The sequence below is a fragment of the Rhea pennata genome, chromosome 1, assembly GCF_028389875.1.
Source record: "Rhea pennata isolate bPtePen1 chromosome 1, bPtePen1.pri, whole genome shotgun sequence".
In the NCBI taxonomy this organism is placed as follows: Eukaryota; Metazoa; Chordata; class Aves; order Rheiformes; family Rheidae; genus Rhea; species Rhea pennata.
This window is the reverse complement of record NC_084663.1, coordinates 159,115,173-159,140,736: the sequence shown is the minus strand read 5'-3', so window position 1 is coordinate 159,140,736 and position 25,564 is coordinate 159,115,173. Positions and strand designations below refer to the sequence as shown.

Genomic DNA, 25,564 nt, shown 5'->3' with positions numbered 1-25,564 from the left:
TTCCCTCTAAATTAGTAAGACTGCAAGGTGTTCGCTGGTTACTTTGTCGATATATTTTGTCGGTTGGGTGATTTTTTTCCTTCCTAGACACCAGTTCCTTCCTCATCAACCCTGCAGGTATTACGTGATATGCAAAAATATTCTTCTGAGAAAGGTGGGAAACAGAGAAATTCAAATTTGTGGATGTTTCCATGACAGAGCTACTAGTACAGAGTGACGTTTTACTGCCGTACTTGAGATGTACAGAGATGGTTTTGCTTAGCGCTTACCCAGTAGAAACATTTCCAAAACTCCTTTTAGGTCACTGTTAACTGATGACTTTGTGTACCATCCACCTAAATAAGCCATTCTAGATTTTGGCAAACTGAATCATGCTGGGGCTCAAGAGAAGAGTTTATTGTGCTCTTGAAATTAGGCCACTAAATTCAGGTCCGCACTCCGCAGTGTCTCAGTTTTAAGCAACCTGTAGAGGTAATCAGCTCTTGTCATGCTGATCACTGAGTTTAACCATAGCAATTTATTTCAGAAATGTCCCATACAAACAAAAAAAAACATGCTTGCCTTTTCTTTTTGTTAACGGAAGTAGATATTCATAGCGCCCTCTTGATCTCAGAAGTGTCTGGAAAGCTCAGAGCAGGTGGAACGAAAGCTGAGCGCTGGGAGGGGAAGAAGAAGAGGAAAAACAGGAAGAAAAGCAAGAGCTGCTGGAAAAAGGCTTCGGATGGAGCAGCAGGTGTGGGAGGGCAGGGACAAAAGGCAGGTGGAGGTGGGACAGAAAGGAAATAAGTGGGCACAAAGAGCCGGTCTGTCACTGTTCACCAAATTTGATGCTGCTAATGACTTAAGTGGTCACCTGCAGCTCGAGGTGGAATTTCTGCGGTTGAAATGTTGGGTGTTGGTTATTCTTCTGTACCCGGTTGTCGCACCGTGTTCCCGTAGCAAGCACTGGCTCTTGTGTGCTCCAAGGAGCCTGTCGCATTGCTGTTCGCAGGCTGTTGGAGAAACAGTGCCCAAGCATCTTTTAATAATGTTTTTTCTCTCTTGGTCAGAATCCAGGCAGGCATCAATGCTTTTCAGTCGTTGCATAAAACATGCACTTAACATAGCCAATGTTAATGCGTGCTGGTGCTAGGAAGTGCTTACCTCTAGTACTGACTGTAGAAAAAAAAGCTTTATTTAAGTTTTCAGGATATACTTTGTACAACGTGCATTTGATCTCTGCCCAGTATATTTCTCCAAACTAGTCTGCTCTTGTCCTCCACAAAAAAGCACTCGATTCTGAATAATATATATATTATTCGGGGTGAATTCGGAATCGAATGCTTTTTTGCCCCTCATACGTAGGCAAACCCCTCAGACACATCGCAAAGCCTTGAGCAGCTGTGTGCTGCGCGCAGTGCGCTCGAAGGCGCTGGGGAGCGCCGCAGTGAGCCCAGCGGAGCAGCACAGCGGGTTAGCAGAGTGCAAACAGGTAGAAAGATGAACCGTGAGCGTTACGCTGTAAGAGCCCTCAGTTGTGGTGAAAATTATCATTTTGGCTCCGTGTGGATAAAGCTTGGGGTTTCCTCGCGGGCGTTTGCCGCCCAGGCAGTCTGAAAGCGTCAGCCACTGTCCAGCTACTGCCGTGTGCAAAGGTGCGACTTGCTGCTCCGCGCCGGTCTGTGGGGCATCGCCGGAGCCTCTAGCCGTGCTCCTCATGCCAAGAAACATTTGGCTTCTGCATCAGTCCTAGTATCCGCGGGGTCTGTGCCAGGGAAGCAAAGCAAAGGCTCCGCAGCCAGAACAGCACAAATTAAATTTTGATGTCAACTGTGATGGATGTGAAATGTGAACTGTGAAGCTGGAGCTGAGCAGGTGGCATAGAAGGGGAGAGGAACTTCTCAGGTGTGGCTGGGGTGATATTTCTGAGTAGGTGATTCCTTTTCCCTATTTTACCTTCTATTTGTCAAAGGCAACTCTGATGCTGTGATTTGTGCGGCGATTGTCTGTAGCTGGCTGACTTTACTTGTGCCATAGAAGTCTTTTTTTAGCATTTAATGAAATAATCCCTTTATCCTACAGAAAAAAAAAAGTCATATACACCTAACACATTTTAAATCCTCTGTCCTCATTTTGTACTGCTCTAATTTTATCAGGTTTCAGAAGGTCAAGAGATTTGTGTAATTGAAGCAATGAAAATGCAGAACAGTATGACTGCTGCTAAAACAGGCAAGGTAAGCTACCTTCGGTCACTTAAAACCATGTGCAACTTGTCAAATAGGATGGAATTTAAAAAAGAAAAAAGGAAGATTCTGGTTGTTAAGGAATTAAGTGTGATTTTTTAAATCTTCCAAAGTGAGGTGCCTTTAATTTTTAACGTCTGCTGTGAACGCTGTTAAATAGTTCCGAGCCTTAGATAGCACAGCGGGAAATAGTTTTACTGGCTGCAGAAATTTATGTAACTCTTTTTGTCTGAAGTGATTTGTTTTCTGTGATGCTACAATGCCAAGTTGATTTGAAAGCCTGAAGATATTGCAACCCATTTCTCCAAATTCCATATTTGCAGAAAGCAACTGAAGAAGAGAGATCTGTATGCCAGTTAATTCATTACTGGTGGATAATTTGCCATTATAAAAACACTCAGAGCAAGGCATAGAAAATCTTTCTGCAGGAAGATGAGAAAAGCAATTTTTTGATTATTGTTACTGTTAATACGGAGAAGCCCAGATCTGCAAATGCATTAAGCTTCGTGAGAGTGTGCACTGTGACCCTTGCTTGCTGCGAGGGTCAGCGTTGCAGCCCCTGGGCTGGGTGCTGTCCTCCTGTGGTGCAGGATGCGCCACAGCCAGCACTGAGCAGGGAACTGGATATGCTTATGACACGGGCATGGCTTAAAACCCATCTGTTTTGGGGACTGTCAGCCCCCAAGTCAGGGCCTCAAGGCATTCCTGTGCCAGATAATAATTCGCAGTCTCGAACCATCACCTCGATTAGGCGCCTGGCTCCTCCTTTTCAAAGGAAGAGTGCAGAGTCCCTCTTGAGGGGTCATCAGTTGGGGTCCTTGCCAAAGATACGGATTATATATTCTCCTCTCTCTAGCTTTTCCTAGTGTATCCTAACCCTTTTCTGGCAGGGGACTGAACCCTCTGCTCTCACTGGAGCACTATTTTGCTAAAAAACAGTGTGGGATTCATTAGCCCGGAGGGAGGCATCAAGGAGCCGGACTCGATAGGTCAGAGTCTAGGTTAGTCCTTGGCAAGATTTGCTGAGATCTGAAGATTGGTCTCTATGCCAAGGACTGTTTGTGTGTTTACAAGAAAGGATTATTTGGCACAGTATTGAAGTCGTCATTGAGGCTAGGACTCAGGGCTTGCCTCTTCCAGTGCATCTAGTGCAAAATTGGGTCTTGAGGAAAAACAATCTCAGAGAAAGAACATACCTTCCCCTGTTGCTGTGACATTGACACTTCATTATTTTCCTCCATGCATTTATTCATTTATAATTTATTTTCTCACTTGATTAATATTTGCTAGCATTTATTTATTTTCATCTTTGTTTCTTTTTAACCTCCTTATTGCTACTCTATGCATTCACTGTTTTTAACTAGTCAGTATTTGTAATTAAAATGCCAGTGACCCCCTCCCCCCTTTTCTTTTACCTTAACCTTCCCTTTCCCACCAGAGTATGCTGTAACCCATAACCCATGAGCCTGTTCCTTTGAATCCTGTTTGCCCTTTCCAAATAATAAATATCTCCTACTCCTTCCATAGAGATGCCACATAAAAAACACATTTGCCTTAGATGGTGCTTCTATTAATGGTGCGTAGGCCTGCCAGAGGGCCTGATGAGTGCCTTACAATATTTCCAGTGTGATAGTAAGTGGATGTGACTCTTGAGAATTTTAAGAATTTTAAAAAGCAAAATAGTTTTGGGGTGGGTAGAAATGAAGCCAATGATAAACAGAAGTCATCCCATTCTGCACTACAGAGTTATGGCTCCCCGTGCTAATACAACCTGACTCCTCTGCAGGGGTGGGATGTTTGGCACTGGCTGCTGGTCCATGGTTTTATGCTTTGAAGCTGCGTTTTGTAGCTCAGGTCATTTGTCTTCATCTGGAAGACGTTCCATTTTCATTCCCCCTCTGAATTCCTTTTCTGCATCAAACCCCATATTCCTGCTTGTGATTGTGAGAGAAGTGCCTTGGTTTTATCTGCTTTGAATTTACTCCAGTTGCAGATGGTTTAAAAATGAGTGAAAGATGGAGAGCAACTTGACTGCCTCCTTGCTCTTAGGGGACAGCTGGACGTGGGTCAGAAAGAGGAGCTGGCCACACTGGCTGCCAGCACATTTCAAAAATCACTAGGGAGTTTAGAACACTAGTGAGGTACAACGTTTGCTGAACCTTGGCTTTGTATAAAAAGAAAGGAGTGTTTTTCACGCTGCTTTCATCTCAAAAGCTTGAGAGTTAGGAGTGAGGTTTTTTTTTTGTTTGTTTGTTTGTTTTTGTTTTTTGTTCTTCAAACCTGTGTTTTTCCCTGTGTAGAGTATTCAGCTTCATTTTCTGGATGATGCTATGTATATGTCTGTGCCACAGAGCCGAGTTACACTTACAGCTCACGTGGCTTTAGCCCATCTAGCGCAGAGAAGGGCAACAGTGTAGCCACAGTAGCCTGATATTTAGGGTTGGCTGCAGATCACCCTTTGGAGCCTAAGCTGACATTTGGGTGACTAAACTGAGGTAACTGCTGAACATGGTTTTAACTATTTGGGTATGTTTATAAGAGTGTTGGGGTTGCACTGCAAGCAAACTAAGACAGAGCTTCAGCTGTTATTTTCTGGAGCTTCATGTGCTAAGAAGGACTTCACATATTACAGCCTTTTATAGAGGAAATGTGGAGCAAGTATATGTATTTTTAAAATTCAGGAGGCTTCATGTGAGCATAAAATTCATTCAGTTGTGTTTATTTGACGATTATAGCCCTTTGCCAATCTCATCATTGGTTTATTTTACTAAGTATTTGTTAGCAAGAACTATGGCCTATGATGTTCCAGATTATTCGTCTTCACTTCACTCAGTGAGAGTGTTAAGGCATTATGGCTGCTGTGTGCAGAAACTGTCACCTTACCTCTGTGTTGTCAGTGACATTAATTCAAATCTGAATTTGGATCCATCAATTTCAGCTGTCTGGGGATTAAGGGAAACCCAGTTTCCCTGCTGCAATGCCAAAATTCAGCTATATTTAAAATGTACAATATAATTTATATGTAAAATATACTTAAAATGCAAGAAATACTGGGGTTTTTCATTGGCCATTTCTTTGAAAAGTGCATGTGCGAATGTTCAGTACTCATACGGCCCGCTAAAAGATTTAAGATTTTAGTAGCAAGTGAGCGACAGGGCAAACAGGAGGAAGAAAGGTGCTATTTAACCTTTAAAAGCACCATCTCAAATCTGACATTCTGACCTCCAAGCACTGAAATCATGGGAGAAAACAGCAAGTGGCCTGGATACCTTGACGGAGCTGGGCATGATTTGCTCCACCCTGGAGCTGGCTGTGGCATCTCCCTCGTCGGGGATGCCCCGAACGCGGCTGCCCTGAGCAGGGGGCAGGCTGCGACCACGCAGGCCCGCTCCGGTGTTGTATAGTGGTCATTTATTCCGTGTGTGCCTTGTACATGCAGACATGATACTGTAGATGTGCAATGTCAGCCAAAACGTGTATTTATGCTATTGAAGACTGTTTGAAACTATTTCTGTTTCTGTGCCATAGGTAAAAGCTGTGCACTGCAAAGCTGGTGATACTGTTGGAGAAGGAGATCTGCTGGTGGAACTGGAATGAAGTGTTGCCTTCACACTGCTGAATGAGCTAAACCTTTATTTCCATCCATAGTGTAAAATTAAGGCAATACAACACAGAAGATGGACAGTCCTACGCACAAGATTTTATACGGTCATATTTATTGTGTCAGTGGTTAAGACAGCAAACACAGATGTTAAACCTTGGCAACAGATCCCAGATTTTTACTTTAGAAATACTTGTACATAACCTTTGTAATTCTCCTGTGATTTTTTCAGATCAAATAAATCAATAAAAACACTATTTCTGCTTTAAAATAGGAAAAGCCTCTTATTTAAAAAGAAATCACAACCAAGCCCCAAATATGATTGATCTTCATCCATGGTAATATCATTAGTTTGAGACACCAGCCAAGTTGTACAGAATGGAGAGCAAAAGTGAAAAATTAACCAGTGAATTAACTGAGCAGTTTTCCTTTGCTGTGTGTAAGCACGAACAGTTGCTGCCAATGGCTTGGATGCTGGTCAGATTTCTTGCAATGTTTTAAAACTTTTCTATGGCTGGATTTAAATTACTGCTTAGTAATTTTCTTTCTGTTGATTACCGGGTGCGAGCTCTTCCTTAAGTAGCTGGCGCAGCCCTTGACTGCCCTTAGCCACCCCAAAATCTTGCTAGCAGCACTTCCTTTCCGTCAGGCCCAGCTTCCTAAATGCTTACAGGGAAGCAACACCAGAGCTTCTGATCTTTTGTTGTGCTCACTGTGTCTCACTGAAGTACATTCAGCCTCTCTGAAGAACTAGGACTAGTCATAATGTGTGGTTATCTCGAGCCGCATATACAATATGGAAAATCAGAGCTGGTGAGGAGGAAGATTTAAGGGACATGAACAGAGGTGAGGGGGCTGGTGATTCCTTTGGGGACGGGGAGGGCTATTGACATGAGGATTGTTAAAAACTGGCACATACCTGCATAAAAGAAGAGTTGTTGATCCATTCCTAGGCTGTAAAACTGTGTGTGTATACAAATGTGTATGTTTGTATTTTTAGTTCTTAAGTTCTGTTTCCTACAATGATGAAAGACCCATCATGTCTATGTTATACCCCTGGGCAGGGTACTACAGCACCAGGCTGGCTAGCGACGTTGGTCCCTTTGAACCAGCATTATGGAAAAATCTAAATGTGCCCAGAATCATCCCACAGACAGTCATCGTTTGCCAGTGTCCAGTTTCTTCATCCAGAATCTTAACATTCCCTTTGACCTAATGGGTAGAAAACTGGTAGATACTACTTGGAAGGTAACCATATTCCACATCATTAAATTCTGCCAGAGACTCCAGGACCCTTCATCTGCTGAAGGAAAGGGAGAGCATTTAGGCAGTACTGACTGCCAAGGAAAATTAATGTTTTTGCAGTTAGAGAAACTGAGGCACAGACCCTGCAGGCATTACCGTGACTTTCCTTAATGTCCTCTTGCCACTTTTTAAAGGAACACATTTCAGACTCTGCAGATTGTCCTAAATTTACTTTAAAAAGTAGTAAGATGAGATGAGCGAAGTAGCCTACTTTTAAATTAATTAATTGGCTTATTGCAGGAAAATTAGCCTTCTCTTTTTCCCCTCCATGAGAGGCAGTAGTACCTGTTACCAGTAAGTTGACGTTGCCACCCTGCCCTTGATCACCACGCTGATCTCCCCTAGCTACTTACTACTGCTGAGGAAGCAGGAGGAAAACATTGTTCTGAACTGTAGCCTTAGTGCCTTTAAGTGTACTTATCTCACTCCATGTCCTTGCCTCCTCGGTGGCTTTGTATATTGTACAATACCTACATACCAAACATTACAGTTGATGGAAAATATAAGGCATAGTAAGGTAGTAGAAGAAAACCACAGTTTTCTCAGAGAGTGCAGAGACAGGCAGGGGTGCTGGGGGTCCAAGGGAAGAGTCTTCTTTCTGTAGTTTTTTTTAAATTTACTTTAAATATTGCAATAATCTTTATAAAAATTATCCAGAGGACCTATATTAAGTATACAAAAATCTCCCCTCCCTCTCCAATAGAAAATTTAGTTTGCATATGGTTGCAAGTTCTGCACTAAAGTGCTTGGCTAAAAGTCACCTTAATAATAAGTAAGTGCTCAAACAGCTGCATCTGGTGTAGTGCAGTATGCAGCTAAAATCAGGTTTGTTTCTGCCTTTTTTTTTTTTTAAATTATTACTACTTTTTTTGCTCCCCAAGTCCCACAGTTACTCAATGAACTATAAAGGTAGCTAGAGTGCTACGATGCTAGATTAAAAACATGATTTTTAAATGTAATTCTCATATATTACGAATGTTTCTTCAAAGTATCTTAAAAAACTAAAAGTCATCTCTTCTTCAGAATAACATTGCAACAAAGAGTAAGAAGAGTCTTTTATCTCCACTATTTCTACAGTAATTTCGGATTTTTTGTGAAGCACATAATAGCTACGCAGTCATTTCTCCTCGAGACATTTGCTTGCCCCTGTTTGTATTCAGTAACCTAATAAGCACTATAACAAGTCAATATTAAATGTGAGGTCTATTTTACTTTGTTTTCAGATGTGATTTTTAATCAATTTTAGCTATTAGTGCAATAGTGTTATTGTTCCACCCACCTTGGAGAACACGCACGAAAATTTACCAATTCAGGTCAAAAAATGAGCCAGTTCAACTGCCTTTCATTCACCTCAGTCATTTACTGAGGCAAAAGGGGAGAGGGGTGGAGAAAGAAAAAAAAACAACTAACAAACACCCAAAACCGATGCGCACAGATCCAGTTATTCTACTCATCAAGCAAAACCAGTTACTCACACCAGGTCAGTGGGCTAGGAGGATGTTCACAAGTTTGGGGTGAGTTCCAGTTGCTAGGCCTATGATACCTGAACGTTAGACTCGATACTTTAGTGTTTGGAAGGTTACAAAAGAGCCTGTGTTTTAACCCAAAGGCATTACGGATTTCCCGGAGAGGCTTCCGATGGACACGTGCTGAGCGCTCCATCTTCCTGCTGCCGTGTGATCGCCCACGCCTAATCCCGGCTTTCCCGTAGCACGTAAGAAAGGCCGTGTTTCCCCGAGGAATCGTAATTGTCATAGTACGGGAGATTGACCCACTCGGGCTGGTAGGTGGTCGTGCTGTACACGAAGCACTCCATGATGCTGCGCGCGGCCGGCCTCTCGCCGGGCGCGCTGCCTTTCCCTTCCCACTCCACCACCTCGATGCTCATCGTGGTGCGCTGGTACATGTCTGGGCAGCCTTCAAACTCGTCAAGGAATTGCAGCATCTGCTCGTCGACGGAATAAATCTCTCCAGCAACGTGGTGGCCCGTGCCCGGGATGTTCAGCATATAAGGAATGTTGTATTTTCCGGCGATCACCAGCGGGTACTTCTCCACGGTGCGTCCCCAGCCTTGGAATTTTGCGATGCCCTTGGCAGTGTTGAGCATGTGCGGGTAGTTGGGCTGGCCCCGCTTCAGCGTCCCATACACGAAGATACGAGCCATCGCACCTGGCGGGGGACAGACAGGCAAAAAGGCAGGCGTTACGGACAGCCGTGCTGGCAAACCCGTCCTGTACATGCAAAGCTGGAAGGACACATGCAAAGGTAGTCTCAGCATTCTACACCGTGTTTAAAAATCACACTAAATTTGAGTAGCTTTTAAAAGTACTGATTAAAAAACTGTAAGGAGACATTCGGGGAAAGTCACCCTTGTAACTCTTTGTTGTTATCAACCTATATCCCATTGGTCCTCTGTAGCATCTACAACATTAGCCAGTGCATCTCCGAGCTTGATTAAAACTAGAGCTTTTCTCAATTTGCTCTTGCTCATGATTATAGGAGACTTGCTGCCATCAGTGTGGCATCATGCTTAGTGACAAACCAGAAGCAACCCAGGACACTGTCCCAGTGACATAAACAAGCTCCAATTATCACAGTCTCTATGGGGGAAAAAATAAAACATAGTTCAGTTTAGTTAAGCAGAAAATTTACTATTGTGGTCTACTGCATTTATGGTTTGACTAGCCCTACTGAGTCTAGTTATTGCAACTTGCAGGAGCGGAGCCATAGTGTTATTTTATATTTTTTTTAATCTGACCTGATGTATTTGGTCAAGCACCAGCCTTGGGGCGACCAGTGTTGCAGCCTCATGGGTGCTGTCCACACAATCCAGGAAGGGCCCTAGTTACCTCCCTCTTCTACGCGTGATCGCCTATTGCCGCAGCAATATTCAGTGTTTGCGAAACCACATTTTAATCAATAACAGGAGGAGCTCTATTTCAGCTTGCAAGTTTGAACTTCTAGTTGTTTCATGGTGTAATAAAGCACAGTAGCATTAACCATCTAACAGCAGATTAACGCATTCAAACTTCCAGTCACATTATGATGCATGATGGCAGCATTTGAATGTGAATAATTTTTCATATAATAGGACAGCTTGCTCACACTGTTTACAAAATTTAAAAAAGCAAAAACAAACAAAACAAACAACCCAAGGAACTTGATGCTTGTGGCTGCAGCAAGCTCACTATGTACAAAAACTGGGCCATCACCAAGACAGAGGAACTGTCATTCGGAGGACTGAAAAGGCTTTACACCAGACTTTTTTTAAAAAAAAAACAATGCTGTGCTGCAAAATGAGGTAGGTCAGGATGTTTAGCCTGAGGTTGAGTTGGGTGATGGAAGAGGCTGCAGGGTTTTCTGTAACCTCCTCATGGAGGTCCCCGGTACTGCCTTGTGGACGCAGAGAAGTAAAGCCAAGTATCAGCTTTGCATGGGCCAGGGGAGGGGGAGAGGTGGGGGCCGGCCAACAGGACTCGCATCCAAACCGAGCTGGTGCTATTTGAAAGCTGCTGTCACAAACACAAGGGCACATTTGTCCTACTTGTGTTAGGGGGAAAGAAAAACAAAAAACCCCCAGTTCTCTTCTGTGCTGTTAATAACTGTTAGCTGACAAACCTAATTTACAGAGCCGATATAAGGCCGGATGACATGGTCTTTGGGAGCGCGCGCGCGCACCCACCCACCCACCCCTCTTGTCTGAGCCAACAGGCCAAACATTATTTCCATTTACCTCGGGGGGGGGGGGGGGTATTTCAGTGTTAACAAAACTGAAAATGGTGGGTGCTGGCAGCCAAGGCCAGGTAAAACTCAGCTCTTCAGGTCTCTGTTAAAACACCTGACTATCACCTTCTGCTAAACCACTTGGGCCCAACGTAGCTGCTTTACAGCCACACATGAGCCACCTCTTGGAAACGACCAGACCATGGACAACTGCGTTTTAATTGTGAGCAAATGTGTGTTTTAACTGTGAGCACAAAACACCCAAGATCAGTTCATACAGCAGAAAAGGGTTGCTCTTCTAAAAGATGGGGAATGGGGAGGGAAGAACCTTCCTAGGTCCGTGGTCACTTTTCACACCAACCCCCTGCTCATCCCCCCTCCCCCCTTGTTTCGGTGTAGGGAAAGCAGTTTAGCGCTTTTGGATGGTTTTCCAAAGGTTGCCACCTGTCCCTAAGCTGTGCAGGGACCGTCTCAGTTTCACCCCACACAGCAGTTTGGCAGCTAACTGCCAGCCACTGAGTGTCAGAGGAGCATGTGCAGCTCCTTTTGGGGAGAGGGGTCTTAAATGACATACATACACTGAGATAGTTTGAAAAAGCCTTAAAAACCGAGGCTGGAAGTAGAAAATTAACAAGTTCTCTGCTAATTGCTCTTATTTAAGTAAACTGTTAGATCAGCTAGATTATCCAAAAGAGTATGCTACTGCTCGAGAAGAGTGTCATTTAAAATAATCATGCCTTTCAGCCAGTAGCAGAGCAATTTTTCCCCTCGTAAAATGAGCAATTTTTCTCTGTAACAGAATACAGTTTTCCACGCAAAAAAATAGTGTATGCCTTTTTATTTACTGGCAAACTGCTTTCACTTAAGAAAAAAGGACCACACTCTTTTTTTCCCCCTCTATTTTATTAGATATACTACAGCATAATTTATTCTTCATGACATAAATGAGTTTTTTTGGATGCAGCTCATTCTCTCACAATAAAAAGAACATTAATATTCAGTTGGTCTGACTCTCTTTTATAAGCAAAAATCATTACCTTTCAGGTTGTGTTTTGAATAACAAACACAGATCCTTCAGGAAGAAACTTGTCCCAGTGGGGATTGAGAAAGGATCAGAGTTAAGCACTGAAACATGCAATTAATTCCCATTAGGGGATTAGGGCACTCGTGTTCACTTTGAATCAGAAAAATGAATTGTGAATTAAATTGTTCGCAACCAAGAGGTGACTTGTCAGAGTTAATAAGTTAAAAAATAAAAAGGGAAACCTAAACTGCACATAAAAAACTCAAAAGCAAGTGGTGCATCTGTAAGAAAAGATATGTTTCATTTCCATTGAACAAAAAGATTTATCCCTACTGTACATCTGAAGGTGATAAGCTTTGGAAAAGTTCTGAGAGAAAAGTGTTAAAACTATTGAAATTGCCAAAAAATTAAGTACATGTTTCTTATCACACAGTATCTGGCTATCTGGAAACATTTGATTAAGACTGATTTAAAGAAATAAATAGATCATACAACTGCAGATCCAGTATAAGGTTTTTCTAAAATGCTAACCAAGTTTTGGATAGATGTTTTTGTTTTAACATTTAAGTAAATGAATATGCCAAGCAGTGTCAATGGAAACTGAGAAGGAATCTGATGTGTCAATCACTGTGTATGAATAAACAGTCTTGCAAGTCTTTTTGATTTGCAGTACTGTAAAAGTTGTGATTTAGAAAAAAAGACTGGCTGCCAAACTTCTCATTATAACTTTACACTAACTTCCTTCTACAACCGTTCTTACAATAAACTGAATACACCGACTTTTGTTTTGTTAAAAAACAAAAACAAGCCCACAGACACTATAAATCCAGCTAAGAAGTGACTGAAATAAATCTGATATAAAAAACATTTTCTGAACGTATGGGCCTATAAACATAATTTATACAATTCTGTATGTAATAAAGCCAGTTGTCTTCTGTGTGTTGCATATTGCATTCTAGAAAACTGTTATACATATTAGCATAATCTGTAGCATTCACATATTGCATGCTTTTAAAATATTTTCAGCCACCTTGTGGCAGAACAGTAAAGAGCAGAATTTAATTTTCAAGTCTTCATTTCAAAGGCTTTCCCTGTGCAATTGCAAACAGCTCCAGACAGCCTGGCATCCCTTGGCTGAATAATCAACAATGACACCCCAGAGTTGCTTTCTCTCACTTAATCTATGTTGACACTTCATACCTATACTAAACTACCTTACAGAAGGGAAGGGAAAAAAAAAAAAAAAAAAAAAAAAAAAAAAAAAAAAAAAAAACAGTCCACCAGACTCTATACTGTGTATTAGCTGCCAGGACAAAACAAACCCATTCAAAAGGTACTTTCATGAAATATTCATACTACGATCATTAAAATTTAATGACATAGGGAACTGCGAGCGAAATTGGTATGTCATCTCTTCAAACTATTATTTCTTTTAACTATGTAAGATGACCTGTCCAGCCTGCTGGTGGCAGCTTGTACTAGTCACTTTTTGTTACGCAAGATTTAAGATGAAAAAAATAAAACAACTATTTTAGGATGAGGGAGTGAGACCATGCTGCTGGGTTAAACTCCGCGCTGGTTGTGAAGGGTGCGAGGCAGCACCCCAGGCCGGTGCTCGGGAGGAGCAGCAGCAAGGTTTAACTGACACCTTCATGCCCGTCCTTGTCTAACCACAGAGATTCTGCTCAGCACTTTGTTTTTTTTTTTCCTTGCTATATCTAAGGATCCAAATACTTCAAGAAAGTGACGGCCAGGAGGCCAACTGCTAAAAGTTGTCTTAGTCAACATGTAAATGCAGATTAAACTGAACTGTTCCAATCAGGTTGTGCCTAAAGCAAGACTATTGCCTCATTTCCCCAACAGCAGCAGTATCAATAACAAAGAGTCTTTAAAAAAAGAGAAAAAAATCCCAAACTCTATGATTCAGACAATTATTGGATCCTACTGGCTTCTTTTAAAAATAAAATACAAAATAGTATGTGTATTATCCTGGCCCCAGAGATGTTTATGATTGTGGTAACAGTGGTCTGGGGTTTTACTTTGTGGAAACATTTTCTTGCAACTAAGAAAGTATCCATTTCTCTCTATATATATATATACAGTAACATTATTTTCCCTTGAGAAAAATTCTCAGTGTTGGCTCAGTGACCAGATATAGTTACACATTAATTCTTCAGAAGTTTCTTAAAACTGTAGGAAACAGGTGAAAAAACAAAATGCCTTGAACTTTAAACTTGAGCTCAGGCTGTTTGAATGAAGCTAGTTTTAAGGTCACCCTTCACTCAATGCTAACTTTCAAGAGGGACTCGCATGCCAGAGAGGACTCGGGGGACCGCATCCTGTTGGCTCTTTGATGCTTTCATTTTGTTACTCGCTATTTTCTTTACAGCACAGACAAGGGCTTCCTGCTTGGGCCGACCCCTTTCCAACCTCGCCGAATACCTCGGAAAAGTTTATGGCAAGACACCTTTCTTGCATTAACCACCGCGGCACCACTGAAACGATGGTTCCTTTGAAATTAAGAGGTTACGGGCCCTGCTCAGCGGTCGCTCGCGCAGGAACGATGAAGCACCGGCTTATGAAAACAAACAAGAGTATTATAGTAACCCACGCCATGGCGGGCACTACCTGGAACGGCACTTAACCTGCTTCGCAGACACTTTTTGTTTCGCCCTTGGGTAGTTTATATCACAAAACTGACAAATATGCCTGCACTTAAGCTCGAGTGCCTTGATCGTATTTCTTACTCGAGGCCAGGGGTAGGAAGTCTTCCCTTCCTTTAGCATTGCTGCTAAAGTCCCTAGCACTAATTTGGCATCATGGCAAACATGATTTTTTTTTTTATCTGTTTGAAATCATTTTAAATCGTTTTCAATTCTGTTGTGTTAAGAAACTTCGTTAGATTAATTTTGATTGTTACCAAAGTGATTTCTACTTCCAGAGGGAATGCTATGAGCAGTAACCGAAAACTCCAAACGATAATCAAACAAAATCACCGCTCACGAAAATACGTCAGGATGTGGAGCACAAACATGTTAGGTGTATTTTTAGACTCTGATTAACCTACTAAATCTCTAGACAATGCAGAGACAGGAGGGGATGCAAGTACCTCAGGAAGGTAAGAAAAGGAGGATGGAGACAATGGAAAGTCAATGGATGTGGACAAATCTGGTTCTAATTGAAACAAAAAATCCCCCTCCCTCCAAACTGAAAGAAAAAAAGCAACCCTCCCTCCTCCAAGCCAAAAAAATTTCTCACCCAAAGAGAAACTGTCCAAAAAAAAGCAGGATTACATTGAACAGATAAGGCGCTACACGACAACACTGTGGCAGCCTACTGCCTGGAGAGGATGGGGAATAAGCAACTACAGCACTTCTGAGCAAAAGGACCCAGGTGAAAGATATGCTATGGGGGTAAATTTTACACAAGTATATAAGTAGCTTTACACAATACATGAAGTGATTTTCCTAATAACATCTCAGAATATTGTACCAAGTTTTTGACACCACATTTTAAAAACATGGACTGCAAAGGAAGAGCTTGGGGAGAGCACTGAGAAAAGGAGTCTACAGATACTATTTTGGGGCACAGACTGAACAAGCGGAACCTAAGAAGGAGCTGATGAGATGGAGCATAAAATTACCCATAAATACAGGCAAAAGTTTCAAAGAGGGGACAACTCCACGTATATATCAGACAGAACAAACAGCAGGCCAAAGCATCAGCACAAAATAATCAAGTCAGTTCAGAAAAGCTTTCTAATGATAAAAGCAGTAGGGATGTAAGAATGACAGTGGTAAGTTACAGCAAAGATGCTTCTAGCCCAGGCCCCGTTATCGGACAGAAGCCCACAGCAGACACCCAGGGAAGAGCGTAAGAGCAGGGGTGGACGACAGTGACACTTTTCCGGACATCAAGTCCGGAAGTTTTTTAAGCCCGAGGCAATGATTTAGTAGTGCAAAAAGGGCTTTTCCTCCTGCAAACTGGCTCGACCTCTGTCTGAGCCACCATGAGCATCCAGAGCCTACAGTAAAGGCGGCCGCAGTCCCACAGCTAACCTGCACGGGCATGCGCAAGACCGAAATCGCTTCTCGTTTTCCCTTGCTGCCTGCCAGCCTCACGTGATGCCTGTTCTGTCGAGTCAACGAGCTCAACGTACCTTTCCCATGCTACCTGCTACTTTTTTAGCTCTCACGCCCTTCCAGGCTGAAAAATTCATGTGTATTTAACAAAACAGAAAACATTCCTTAGCTTTGATCATTACTGTCACCCTCTTCTCTAACTTTCCTAGTTCTATTACAGTTTTTTCTGAGATTAGGAAACCAGAATGACATTATTCTAAAACGGATAAACCATGGATTTATATGGTGACATAAATCACGTTTCCTGTTTTTTCTCACGTTCCTTTCATGTTCAGCCTTTTTTCACTGCTATTGAGCAATGGGTTGTAATTTTGGAAGAACTCACTCTCTATCTCCACACCTTATTCTTCACTGGAAGTACTGAAAACTAGATATTCATCCAAACTCCCAGGAATAATACCCTTAATTCTGCCTTAGGGTAAGTTAACAGACTAGGCGACTTCTCAAAATCCCACTCAGCATTATGCCCCTATGGTGTCATTTAAGGATGCTTGACTTAAATGATATATGGAACAATATCTTATCTCTGCACCTTCAGATGCTTAAACGCTTACATCTACCCAAAAAGAAAAAAAAAAAAAAAATGCCTAACTGCCACTACAGAAAAACTTAGGGAAAAGCTTGTGGTAGTGCACCCCCCCCCCCCTTATGCTAGCGCTGCTCCCAGTACAGTTTCAAATACTACTGTGAATTTGAAGTGGTTTCTGTCATTGACATGCAGAGCGTACCACGTCGTTTCAGACTGCCGACATCCTGAAACTCAGAATACAGTTTGAAGCTTGGAAACAGTTTTCCCAGCAAGGTCAGCACACTGATTTACATGCCAATACCCACAATGTTCAGTTAGCTATTTTGTATCGAGAGTCGCATCTTAGCCTGCGAAACACAGCAAACAGCTCAAGTACCTAAGCCTGGGAACAAACATATTTTTCCTGCGTTGAAAAGACAGTGAGAGAAATGGAAGGGAGAAAAGCTCAGGGTTGTCCTAGACAGTTGCACAAGGTACATTGCCACAAAGAAGCGCTGGAAGGGGACAGGAAAACCACTATGCAATAAGTAATTTCTTGCTTTATGGGGAGTGAAGGGATGCCCAGGTCACAGCACAGCAAAATCCCCTCTTCAGAAATGTCACTCCTCTCTCAGCTTGCGGGATGGGGATTTAGGCTGGGCAGGAGGCACCGAAACACCAGCCGGCGACAGCAGCCCCTTGTTCTCACCAAGGCAAAAGCTGGGCAAAGGTGCTGGCGGTTGGCCCAGGTGAGGTTTAATGACGCTGATGGGGTCACCTTGGGCCTCGGTGCATGGCAAGTGTTGCAGGGGGCAGCGGGATGTTCTGCTCGAATAGCTAGGAACTACCCTGGCAGAAGTGTGGCCCTGAAGCATAAAACTGGTCTCTCAGGAAAGAGCCAGGGGATGAGTTTCCCGGCAGCCATGGGGCTTGATCCGCCAAGCAGCCCTGCAACAGGATTGCCACAATGTGAGGCCATTTTAACCTCAATAAAACTAAAATGGAAGTGCATGAATTAGAGATTGAAACTTGCTCCACTAAATGAACCAGAAATAAAAATCCAGGCATAAACCTAAAAACAATGCGTTTATAGAAATCTAGGAATTGACGTGAAACTTTTTTCTGGAAATCACCCACATATATGCGGACCAGTTACTGAAACACAATTCCTTAGCGAATCTGACGGAAATGAAGCATCAGAAAACCCTGACTGCTTTTTCAGTGTATGGTTCCTTGGGAAACTATAGGCCACTTTTAAGGGCCAAGGCAAAGAAATGCACATATATTTAAAGCATTTTATATGGAGAAAATTTCTATGCAAAGCCATGCCTCTCTTGGAAAATGTTAGTGACCTACAAAAAAAGGAAAGAGAGAAAGATTGAAAACAGCTGTACTGGAGGAACCACCAGATTTAAATGCAACTGTTATTTTAAATATCCAACAAAGATTCTCCCTAGAGAGGGCTGACAATGTGGGATGGGGTCAAGCATGATCTTTCTTAAGCAGGGTCACATGAACTTTGTGAGCGTCTGAAAGGGTGGTGGAGAATAATGGTATACATATAGTCATAAAAGATATATGAACATTAATGCTTTTTATTTGTATTTAGGCCACTAGGTAGCAGTGGGGAAGGAGAGGTCCTTCTTGACACTTGGGAGGACCACCAATGAGGTTACAAAGAGTGGACAAAATGAAATCTGGAGTATTCAAATAATAATAAAACAATATTGTAAAAATATTGGTTTGTTACTATAGTTCTGAAGGAAGGCAAACCACCAATCTGGAGACAGCAACTGGCTGAACACTGCCAAATGTGAAAGGCTCACCAAATTTTAGCAACAGATTCTCATTCTGCAGGTACACAGAAATATTTTCATTTCACTTCACTCAATTTATTCAGGTCAGTAGCAATTTCTTTAAAGCTAAGAAATTGATTATGAGTATTTTTTTTTTTTTTAAGGGACGCTTCTTCCATCAAATTTGTGCAAAAGCAGAATATTTTACATCTTAAGGAACTGGTAACAAAACAAATCAATTCACTAACTGTAGTTATCTTATTTGCCTAATTAATTAAATTTGTATGCAAGCCTTATTTTGATAAGTTATGTATATCAGTAGTTTTATTTAATAAAAAGACCTTTTGTTTTCTGTTTTTGTAACGAATTTCAGCTTGTATCTTGGTTAGAAAAAAAAAGGAAGAAATATCCAATCTGTATCTCAGCAACAAATTCATTTCACCATTTCCTAATAAAAGACAAAAATTCAGAAAAAAAGAAAACTCTACAAAGAACCATTCTATGATCTCTACGAACCATGCACAGATGTATATAATTACTTCAGTCCCACTGAAGCGTATCGCTTCTGTTTAGAGATTAGAACCAAGTTTAGTATAAAAAAGATACAAAGTCACAGATCATTATGAAAATCAAAAGTAAAAGGTTCTTTTAAGTTTCCCAGACTTGATGCTTATTCCCCAAGAAAGACCTGCAAAATCCTGTGATGAAATATGAAACAAACCTCATCTCCTTCTGCATCAGTCGGGAAAGTATCCTCGTCTCAAAGCAGATACATCCATTGTTCTACTACATTCTACACAAAGGAAACAAATACATACTCCTGGGGCATCTGAAAAAGCCTGAAATGGCTCAGAAAGGCACGAGGGCAATTGCTTTCAGATCCAGAAGACACTCTGACCAGAATATCAAATATTCTCTTGCTTGGTAGAATCAAAAAAATCCAAGATGTGAAATTCCCAATTTGTTGGAAATTTGTTTGTGTCCTATAAAAATATGTTGAATGAAGTCTAATCCCTTCAGGTAAGGAGTGTTTTGGTCTCTGATGCAGAAATAGGTGCTTGGTAGGCTGATATAAAATTTAACAAAGGTCTACATATACTGAGTGATGAAGAGAAACAGCTACAAAAGTCCTTAAAAGTTTTCTGGAACCACAAAAGCCTCATGAGAAATGCTGATGGAAATAATTACCTAACACCATGTTCCTACCTAGAAATACTTTTGCAGTTCTTATCTGAAGGCAAAAAGAGCTATTTTAGTTTTACTATTGCATTATTCTATTTCTGTTAGTTTAATTGAAGGTCTCCTTGCCACTATGCAGGATCCCTGGAATGAAGCCTTAATCAAAGGCATCTTAGAGCAGAGTCCTAGCTGTAGTAGAAAAATATTATATAATGTTAATCTGAATTACATACGAGACAATTATTTCCAAATAAAATATTTAAATAAATGAAAATAGCTTTATACATGCTCTGAAGCCTCTTTTCAGTGACCTTTGAAAGGGAATTTCTGTTACTAACTTGATAAAGGAAGGAGAACAAAATCAAATATTGGAACTAAATGAGAAGTGGAATAATATGCAATGCAACTTTGAACATAAAAAAACCCACCATAATGTCATTAGAAGAATCTGCTTCCTTCTTAGACAAAGATAACACAATAGGCTTAACACATTTATAGTCAAGTAAAACATTTCATAAAACATGCAATAAAATTACTACTTCCAGAGGAACTGATAGGGAAGAATCATATATGAATAAGTAGTTAATTAAGAGAAGATTATGATAGGCTATATTAAAATGGAAGTAATCAAGATGGACAGAAATTACTCGTCATATTCCTCAGGGATCAATGCTACTTTATTAGTGACTCTGAGAGAACAAGCAGTTGCGTGCCTATCCCGTCTGTGCCTGCTATATACTGAGGAGGACTGGTTCATGCTACAGACATACGAGACGGCCCTATGAATTGTGTAATTGAAATAAGGTGATTTTAAAAGACACAAGCTGAAGAAACATATGCTTAGGGACCACTGACAAGAACTTCTGACAGAAACTGGGGACTCATCAGTTGGAGGCAAATACAGAAGACACACTCTGGGTATTTTGGTCAACCAGTTAGCGAATGGAGCCAAGCTTTGGGCCAGGGGAAAGAATGCTCAGAAGGAATCATGGGCTTTGCAGTCTCTGATTGGAAAATGAGCATGTGAATTTCTTTCTCATTCATCAGGAACACCCCACTTCTCACATGAATGAGCACACAGCTGTTGAAAGTAAACAGCTATATCATGCACAGCATATAGTTCTCATCAGCCACAACAGAACTGTAAAAGCCGCCAATGTGACATGGCTGCAATGAGCAGCACAGGCACAAGTATTTCAAGAAAGCATTGGAAGCATCCAAAAAGTACTAGTAAAAATCTCATTTAGAAAGCTGCATGCCAGTGACCTGATCTATACTCAGAAACTTCAGTGAAAATCACAAGTGCAGAGACATAGTAGGTGGCTATTCATTTCTTTGGACCATTCTATTTTATGAGAGATAAAAAACAAACCAAAACAAAAACCTCACAGAGCTGAAATTGTTTAGACTTGCAAATAAAGTCTGAAACTATTAGTCTTTATGTTGATATTCTTTATGCAGTTGTGTGAGTGGTAATATTTTAGAGTAAACAGCTATTACTTCTTTTTCCACAGTTGTGGGTGCCTGTATTTAATGATTTGAAGCAGATACTACGCTTACAAAACTATGATACAAAAGCAAGCTTATTTTTTCCAAAACACCTTCTGAAGGATTTTACTTCGGCAAACCAGGTGGTCTCTGCTCATAATATGTTCCTGTATCATGGCAGCAACAAAGTAGCTGAAAAAATTTTCTTTTTGCCACAAAATAAAGCATTCCAGCCTCCAGTCCACAGAGGCTATGAATAAATCTTCGCAACAATCTTCAAAGTTGCTTTAGGTACACATCACAACATGCTCACATGCTTTTGAGGCATTTAAAATCTAGGCGGGTGTCCTATTACACCCATCCTTCACGAGTCTTTTGTATATGGGAAAGAGACACAGGGGGCAGATAAAAAAATACCGGAGTCTAAAAGGCTAGAACACGTTCTGAATGTCTCAGGCAAGATCTTAAGACGTTGCCAAGTTAGGACTGGAGCAGATCACAAGCAAAGGTGACTAAGCCTCAAATGTAAATTAGCCGATCCTCAGAACAACCTTTAACCTCTCCTCCTCACAATAGCTTCCTCACACACCCCAAATATGGGACAAAATTATTAGTAAGGAGCATTGTAAACCTAACTACTTCAGTAGTCAAAAAAGTAGACCAAAGTGGATGCCTGTATTTTATCATGAAAAGGATATAACTGCCCAGTTAGTTCCCACTGCCTATGCCACGGGACCTGAGACAGAGTGAAAACACAAACACTATACCCACCCTTTCCCAGGGCTCTGGAAATGAGACAACACTTGTTTTCTGCTGCAGTGGGCTTTATTTTATTTCTCTGCTTCATTGGATTTATGACTTTTAAAAGAGCTACCAAGTACCCAGTAGTATGTAGAGCATCCTCCAATTCATTTCCTCGTATTTTTTTCAGTTTCAGTATCATTGAACTAAGGGTGGGATAGAAGGGAAAAGAAAGTCAGAAAAACTTTATCCTTCCAAATGAAAAGTTTCTGCTTGCATATAGATCTACAGACATTTTCTGGTTTCACTTCTGGTGATGCCTACCTTCATCACTCTGAAACAGAGAGGGAACCCACATGGCGAAGTCCCTTTGCTCCCAGTCTTCTTCCCTCTGTGTACAAGAATCGATGCTTAACTTCAGCCAAAGTGGTAACAATTGCATAGTGCAGTCTCACCTGAGATGCAAATAGGTTTGGGAGAGTCAAGAGGGAAAAGAGGGACTAGGGGGTGGAAGAGAGGGTTGTCTTTTTCTGGTTTGTTTTTTTAAAGGAAAGCTACCTGCTTGACATTCCCCATCATTCTCACCTTCGTTAGAACTGTGCTGGTGTGGATGACTGCTATAGGCAAAATAGCCATTCACAATGAGAAATTTTTTTCTACAAGCTTAATAAAAAAAAAGCAAACATTTCTGCAGAATCTTACTCAGTAACAGAAGTTTAATTAATTGACTAAGAGATCTGAATCTGTCCCAGAAAGCAGGTAACAGCTACTATAATAGTACGAGCATACCTTCTGTTACATTATCTAGGAAAAAGTTTAAAAGTCTATCACACTGAAGTCAGTGTCACACCAAAAGGCCCATCATAAACATTAAACTTACAGACAAGAAAAAAAAAATAAAATCAGACTAAAAAGACAACGTGTCTCTATATTTGCATTTCATTTGGAGCCAAGAAGGATGACTTTGTATTTTCTGCCCCACTTTACAGACAGATGGCTTGGTCTCCCAAAAGCCATCTTAACTCCTTTGCATGTTCTGGCAGTAAGCTCCCTTGCGTGTTCTGGCATCAATACACCAAGACCATAGTTTCCATACGCCTTCAACCCCTTTACCCAGCTTGAACTTTGATTGTTTTCTTCCTTCAGAAGAAGAAACAAAAACCAGCCAAACAAAAATTTCCTAAGAGCCTTTCTGAAAGCCTTAAAATTTGATATCCATTCACTCCTCTCCATCAGAAGCTTGTCTCCAGCAAGCTATGCTCTAATAACTTAAGAAAGTTTGAAAAATGAAAGCTATTGCTCTTTCCTACAATTATCTGGTCTCATGCCAGGAACAGCCTCCCAGAGGTACTCTGGGGCACTGGACAGTGTGACGACTAAAATGAAATGCTGTACAAGTTGACAACACATGCACCCAACTACGAACAGGCACAATGCAAAGTCAATGTCACAGTGTCAAAACCATGTTACAACCAGTTCAAAGCTACTCTATAAAAGAAAACTTAACTGGACTTGAGGCAGGATTGGCACCAGGTGCCAAAAGTCACCCACATTTAATAAGTAATTGTTCAATGGCAACATCTTCAGTATTCACTAATTTCCAGTCTTCAGAACTCAACAGCAACAAGGATGAAGACAAGGCTGTGGAGATGGTCATATTATTCTAGGCAAAAACCTAATCACCCTGGAGACTCAGTTACTAACAACAAATTGGAAAGAGCCTCTCATTTTAATCATCATTGCCTTAAAGAATCTACAATGGAGGAGAAATGAGTAAATACTCTATCTGCCCCACATCTATAACTCTACTACAGGTATAGACCCAAGCCACTCTTTTGGCCAAACTGTCAGCATCTGCCACATAAAGAAAGTGCTGCCATTTATACATTCATCCTATTCTTTTCACTCTTCCATCTCATGTGTCACCACCCAGTTTGCTCAGTCTTTTCTATACGCAATCATGTAATGTGCATAAATTAGAAGATAACTATGCTATTGTTCTTTGACTTCCAAATGATATATATATGCTTCACAACATTTTTTTCTTTTTGCAGGTTAGGAGAAAATAAAAAAGTTAGACTCTTAAAAAAATGCACACTATGCCAGAGGAGAATGGGTGACGACATACTCCTACTCTCAGCACAAACTGTTGGGCAATGTAGGAAACAGAACTAAACATTCCTCTGTTAGCAACTCCCTCCCCTCAATTTAAAGCAAATTTATAATGATGTTCAGGATGATAATTTATTTTATTCTAGGACTAAACAGAATGGCCTCCTACTAAATACCATGGAGAAGTCAGCAGCAAGCTTTTAGAAATGGACTGCTTCCACTGAGAGGTCTTGGCTCGTAACCCAGAAGGTCTAAGCAGTGGCCTAAGCAACTCTGGTCTGGGAGTTTCAAGAAGTAATTCTGGGTGAACACTCACTTACCTCTGCATCAAATAAATTTCAGAATGGACAACTGAATTCACAAAGGATGATTTTACAAATTAGCCAAATAGTATATTTTTTCCACTTAATACGTTGTCAACTGATAATTTTGAAGATCAGTATTATCTGTACAGATGTTTAAGGGACTTCATTAGTTGTTATTAAAGGATTGCTTAGCTCAACTCGACAATAAAGAGTTACATTTCATCTCTTGAACAAATCAATCACTGCCCTCCCAAACCCTCTTCCCCCAAAGCTACATGAAGCACAGCAATTTCTGGTAACCCCCAATCCGCAAATACAGTAGTATGTTATTATTCTGAACATTTGTCCCAGATTTGACAGCAAGTGTCTAGGGATATTTAGAAATATCAATTAATTTTACTTCTGCATTCTTTAAGCAAATAATCACTTAGTGATGCTAATTAACTGAAGAAAAATTAAAAGAGTATAATTAACTAGTGAGTTATACTAGATGTAACTACATATCAAGAAACAGCTTATTATCTGGGGTTTAAAATATAGAGAAGAAAGAAACAATATAAGAATTTCATGTTTTTATTTTTGATGTGGCTTAAAAGGTAGGCAATGAACTTCTGACTCAGCCTCTGAACACTTCTTTTAAAACTGAACATTTAAATTATTGTGAAATGACAAAACCTTCACTAGTTCATTATTTACTCCAAGCTAACTATCAATTAACAAAGGCATGCTTCTGAATACATAATGCATTACATTTTTTACTTTCAACACCTGGTGTCACCAGAATAACGCTGTATATTTCTAAAATGCTCTGCAGTTGTGTGTGCTTTGATTTTAGGGCAGGAACACTTCAGAAAAAAGTGGAATCACAGAAGGTTATGGGAAGTGATGCATGTACATGGCTTTAGTAGTTTAATGATACGTTAACAGTTAACTGTCCTTGACAAGCCATTTTTACAAATGAACTCAAGGTGTCTAAAAGCCTTCATCTCTTAGTAAAGGTCAAGAAAGGCCTAAAGCAAAGCAAAAATTCTGCTGAATCTCCGTATTTTGAATAAGGCTAAACCTTACCCCTATTTTGCCAAGTGGCTTTAACTGGTGACTTTTGCCACACCAGAATTTAAATAATTGCAATCAATTCTTGTCCTGGGAAATCACTACTTTCCAGTCTAAGTCTAGGGCTCTATTAATTGGATATTATGACAGTTCCGCTGAAAATGGGAGGGGGGTGATTTTATTTGATTATTGTTTGGAGCTCCTTGGATCTTTAAGATGCTAAATAAAAACTAAATCTTAAAGAAGATGCAATTAATCTCAATTCTTCCTTCCACACTATTGGTGAGCAAAACTGACAAACTCATTGAAAATGCAGAAACTGACGGAACTGGTGACCCCATATTTCATTAATTAAAAAGGTTGAA

The 25,564-nt window shown here is 40.8% G+C and overlaps 2 protein-coding genes across 2 annotated transcripts in view; one reads left to right on the top strand and one right to left on the bottom strand.

The window, feature by feature from the left end:
* Positions 1-6,094, top strand: part of PCCA (propionyl-CoA carboxylase subunit alpha) — a 294,626-nt gene extending 288,532 nt beyond the window's left edge. Inside the window, exons 23-24 of the mRNA XM_062566813.1 lie at positions 2,136-2,213; positions 5,751-6,094. Of these exons, the coding sequence (XP_062422797.1) occupies positions 2,136-2,213; positions 5,751-5,819 (147 nt within the window). The 3' untranslated portion in view covers positions 5,820-6,094. The remainder of the gene's footprint in view (positions 1-2,135; positions 2,214-5,750) is intronic.
* A 2,050-nt stretch (positions 6,095-8,144) lies between these two features.
* Positions 8,145-25,564, bottom strand: part of GGACT (gamma-glutamylamine cyclotransferase) — a 33,471-nt gene continuing 16,051 nt past the window's right edge. The window contains exon 2 of the mRNA XM_062575641.1: positions 8,145-9,297. Coding sequence (XP_062431625.1) covers positions 8,819-9,292 — 474 coding nt within the window. The 5' untranslated portion in view covers positions 9,293-9,297 and the 3' untranslated portion in view covers positions 8,145-8,818. The remainder of the gene's footprint in view (positions 9,298-25,564) is intronic.